Source organism: Bremia lactucae, linkage group LG5 (assembly GCF_004359215.1).
Source record: "Bremia lactucae strain SF5 linkage group LG5, whole genome shotgun sequence".
Taxonomy (NCBI): Eukaryota; Oomycota; class Peronosporomycetes; order Peronosporales; family Peronosporaceae; genus Bremia; species Bremia lactucae.
In genome coordinates this window covers 997,094-1,002,045 of record NC_090614.1, presented here as the reverse complement: position 1 = coordinate 1,002,045, position 4,952 = coordinate 997,094, and the positions used below count along the sequence as shown (strand labels likewise).

At 42.8% G+C, this 4,952-nt stretch overlaps 1 protein-coding gene across 1 annotated transcript; it reads right to left on the bottom strand.

Moving 5' to 3' along the window:
* Positions 1–3,900: 3,900 nt before the first annotated feature.
* Positions 3,901–4,315, bottom strand: CCR75_009066 (uncharacterized protein). Its single transcript, XM_067967112.1, is given in 3 exon segments — positions 3,901–4,035; positions 4,053–4,130; positions 4,184–4,315. 1 exon segment carries the CDS (start codon positions 4,303–4,305, stop codon positions 4,213–4,215), a length of 93 nt encoding a protein of 30 aa, XP_067821351.1. The 5' UTR covers positions 4,306–4,315; the 3' UTR covers positions 3,901–4,035; positions 4,053–4,130; positions 4,184–4,212.
* Positions 4,316–4,952: the final 637 nt, after the last annotated feature.

Below are 4,952 nucleotides of genomic sequence, written 5' to 3'. Positions count from 1 at the left end.
GATGAGCTGCTGAGAACCCGTTCGTTCTCTGCAAAAATTACCGCTGACCGAATGTCGGTTACGTAATCGTCCTCTGTGACGAGTACGCAGATCTGCTTGATTTTCCCACAATGCAGATCTCTCAAGAACCGCTTAGGTTCTAGGGTTGGTAATTGAGTTATCTCCGAAGTTAACTTCTGAGGCGCATACAGATCAAGATTATAAGCGCCTACTCTTGATCCGACATTAACCAAGACATTCAATGCTCGGTTTCTTCCTGGGATTTATCCACAGTCTGTTGAGGAATTAATCAATCGGGATACTGATTCTAGTCACTACACCATTAACAATTTGAGCAGATTCCTTCCTAAGTACTTGGGGACTTATTCCGTCAACGTCTTCCGACTGCGATTGCGCTACACAGTTGGGCACTCAACGGTCGACGCTTTACTCGTCCTGGGATCATCATGTTGTCCCTTTTGGATAACCGGTATATTCCTTGAATGTCGCCCGCTAGGCGTACATTCATGGCATAATCCACTCGACTTATTCGAGTGGTGGACCTTCGGCGCTGCCTGTACATTCACACAGTCGCCGGCAGCTGGCTCCACAGTGCGATTAGAAATCACGCTGTGATCTGGTGCAGTCGTACTAACGACCGTACCAGAAGCGAGGCCATCGCACTCACTTGGAGTACATTTAAACGCTTCTGGACGCTCCAAGATGTTCATCAAATGGCCATCTGAGCAACAAGTGGCAGGCATCTTTACGTATCGATGCTGCCAGCTGATTTCTTGGCTCATATTTTCTGAGCCAAGGTTAACCTAGGTTGACATTTGTCATCCAAATCCAGAACGATGAGATCATCAATGTACTGTAAATATTTTAATGTGTAGTGAAATTTTATTACGCGTTTCACCACTGTAATCGATGCGCCTGTCGCTAGACGCGCCGTTATCCTCGTTGGAGGGATGTCGCGCTCAACATATTTGAGCCTCGACCCTCTAGTGACTGGCGACAAATAAAGTTATTCGAAGCCCCACAGTCCACTAGGGCTCTAAGTGATAAATCATTTTGTGACTTTTAACTTCAAGGTGATGAGGGATACCTTATCGACATATGCAGAAACACAGAATGATTGTGTGTCTGGAGCAATTTTGTCAAGAGATTTGCAAATTCTTTTGAGGTTGCTGGATAAGTAGGGCGTTGCGCCCCTACTGACCCCAACCGTTTTTTGGCAATCCGCGTCATTGTTGCGATTTGCAACAACGTCGGACCCGCGGCCGTTGCCCTTTTTGGCATTCAGTCTATAAATGCGCTCGGTACCTCTCTGTACTAGGCGTGGGGCACTACACTCATGAGCGTAGTGACCTAATTCTAACAGCGATTGCATTTCTGCAATAACTTATTGTTCGAAAAGCGAGGTCTCTCACTTTCGACATAAGAAAGGTTCATCTGGACCTTCAAGCTCGTGTCGTCTTGGAGGACGATACGATAACGAACTTGCTTGAGCCTGTCTCAAGCTAAAGTCCTCCTGTTCCGAAACGGGTATTGCTTGTTCAAGCGTATCAAGTTCCAAGCGGAACAGGTGAGTCTTTACGGGACCATCCGTAAGACATTGCATGAACACCGTAATTAATGTGTGTTTATGAACTGGATTGTTTGTGACACAACTCGCTAAGTGTCGTACGTTCTGGGCATAAGCGTGAACATCCACGCTTGCCTTGCTTGAGTTTCAGAAGCTCTGATCGAGCTTTGAACCCGGCCCTAGGCGGTTCAAACGTCTTTTTTGAGCCGGCTTTAAAAGCCTCTAGCGACAAGACATATGGGTCGCGCAACTTAAGGCCTAGTGCCCAAGTTTTGACACGACCTGCCAAATTTGATTGAGCAATGCGACTTGCATTTGCTCGTCGACGATATGACGTGCCCTAATGGCATTGTCCAACTCGACAAACCATCCTAAGAGGGAGTCTTCTCCGACTAGTTCATACAACATGAACTTGACGAGGCAAAGGAGAAGGTAGCCTCGCTTAATCAGCAAGGCTCTCAACAGGCAGAACTGCTGAATTACAACGGGTACAGACCCCTGTACCTGGGAGGATGCACACGCGTCGTCCCGAATCTTAAACATAGATATCTCTAAGTACGGGGGTCTCTGTCCAAGCCGGACAGCATGGCCAATATGGCATCATTCTCTATGGTCGAACTCATTCGCTCGACCGCACTCTTTTCTATGTCACTTAGAAAGGAGTAGCTATCATGCGAAACGTGATGCGTATTTCCATTATCATCTAACATGTCCATGCCAGATGATGGAACTGTGGTCTATGGACGGACTAAAGAAAAATAGTGCTAACCGTGCGTAACGGGGCACTGCCGACTTGTACTGCTTCAGTACAAGTCCACTTCACACTGCTTCAGTTCGAGTGGTGCCTCACCTCATTTCACGTACACTAGTACATGCAGAGGAAGACTCTCATTAAAACACTTGCTTTAAAGAGGGTCAAAAGTAAACTGTATTTAATATACTTGAGTTCTTCTGTTTCTATCTATTTTATACTAACTTATTTATATACTAATACAAAACATACATGAAAGTCATATCTGTCTCTCTCTTTGCGCGCGTCCAGTGCTGACTGGACCGCGGAGCAAGTAGATAGAGTGGCCTATATTTACCAATGGATAAGCTTTCCAATTATTACTCTGTAAAGTAATTTTCTCCAAATGTTATCTACCCTATAGATAGTATATTAATTAACAACCTTTAAGTGTTAATTTCATGTAGCGATACACCCCGTTACACATGAGTCACTCGCTATACATAGTTTCATATAATTATATTAAATTCAGGACTTAGAAAGTATCAACACGTTGTACGTAGGAATTTAATTAAATTAAATACAAATTTGCTTTTATCCACATCTTGATTTTTTGTTGTTGCTAAGTATACGCTTAGCACTAAGAATCTTCCCTTGCACGTCTTGTATGATAGGTAGTCGAAGATAGTAATACTCAATCTTCAAAAGTGCGTAATAATGTGTCAGATTTTTTACTGCTAGGTATAATTTTGGCTTGAACATAGCTCATCTGCCAATCAGTATTAAAATGGGCATTGAACAGTTTACTAGTAATTAAATAAAAAAATTGTGATAATAATAGATGAAAAATCCAATAAAAAATCAAGTTGTGACAGCGAAGTCCCCATCGCTCATAACACCAACCCATTTACCGGCCTTATCGAGCAATGTGCATACCCGTCCCGTGTGGTGATGACCTTTGCTGGTGTCTGTGTGGTGCGCTCACCGCCTGCTGCTGTTGCGGTGGTGGCAACAGTCGTCGAAACTATCGATCACCTCCGCGCGAGCGCTTCGTTTACGTGCAGCCCGTTCCCGTCCATAAAGGCGCGCCACGTCGCCGCGGCCGCAACTACTAATCAGTCTTGCGATTACGATTAAATACATTAAGAGTGATGGTGTTAGCACATAGTGATTCCGTCGCTTCTGTTTGAATCATTGCACCGTGTTTGCCTTACAAAAGGTTTCAACACATTAAGATCATAAAAACATTTATTGGCAATTCAATATCAGTAGTATCAAAAGGCGTCCATTTGCAATTATTCTTCCTCTCATTGTATTTTGTGATCGTTACGAAAAAAAGTTTTTTGTTCATGGAGACAACGGCGAATTATTTTGCCTGATGCATTCATTGGTATGGACTCAACAAGTTCACCTCAAGAACTTTTTTGAATGGAGCAACATGCTTGGCCACGTAATTAATATTATCTCCCAGGGTTGGAGAGTCCAAACAATCGGGATATTGCAATACTACAAAAGCCTTTGGAATTTCTTCGCCCTGCGCGTTTTGACCTGTCATTCCATAAACTTGGATCTCGTGGATCGAAGACGCTTGTTCACGAGGGTCTCAACTTGCTTGCCCACTGCGGCTCCTCCAGACACGATATGCTCTGTTGGCGAAAGTTCGAGTTTTTCTACTAAAGGGTGGTTTGATAGGAAAAGCACGACTGGTGGGGCGATATAGTGTTTTATCAATTAATAGCTAGTAGAGGAACGTACAACGCATTCCTTGTATATGGACAAGGCAATTAGAAACGTTTCTGCCACAAACCGTGGCGAGACAATGATGCTTTTACCCTAAAGAATGCTGAGATGGATCATCATCGTGCCAGAAATGTAAAAGAAGGCACAAGTTCTAAAATTTTCTCCGCACCAGGCTCTACATGGCTGACTTCGAGAGCATTACAAAATTCGTAGCACTGAGCATCACGTCTTTGGGGTTTCCCGTGGTTCCACTTGAGAATGGCAACATGATTTTCAATCTCGGATCAATACATTGATAAACAAACCCATACTCTTATTGAGTTGGGTGGCCATGCACAATAGCAGCATCAACACAAGAAATTTACAGGTCAAGATCATATTTTGATGGTTACCACAGCAATCTCCTACTTGATACTTTTGAGTCGGAGATCTCACTCGTCATTGTTTTCCAAATTGTATACGTATACTCCTTTACCAATCCTCGTCGCTTCAAGTGCGACCTGTTTTAATCTTTATAGGTGATTCGTGCCTTGGATGTAACGGGGTGTATCGTTACATGAAATTAACACTTAAAGGTTGTTAATTAATATATTATCTAAACGGTAGATAATATTTGGAGGATATTACTTTATATAGTAATGTCCTGAATTCTTATCCATAAATAGGTATAGACCATTATGTCTATTTATTCCGCAGACTAATCAGCTGTAGAAGTAATCAAAGAGAGTTACAAGATAAGATAGATAAGAATTCATTTACATGTTTAGTATTAGTTTATAGTTAAGTCAACATTTGCAAAGATAGATTAACAAGACACTTAACTATATTAATACAGTACAAGTCGCAGTGCCCCGTTACACCTGGTAGCACTTTGTAGTCCGTCCAAGGACCACATTTCCCACATTTAACATGGAC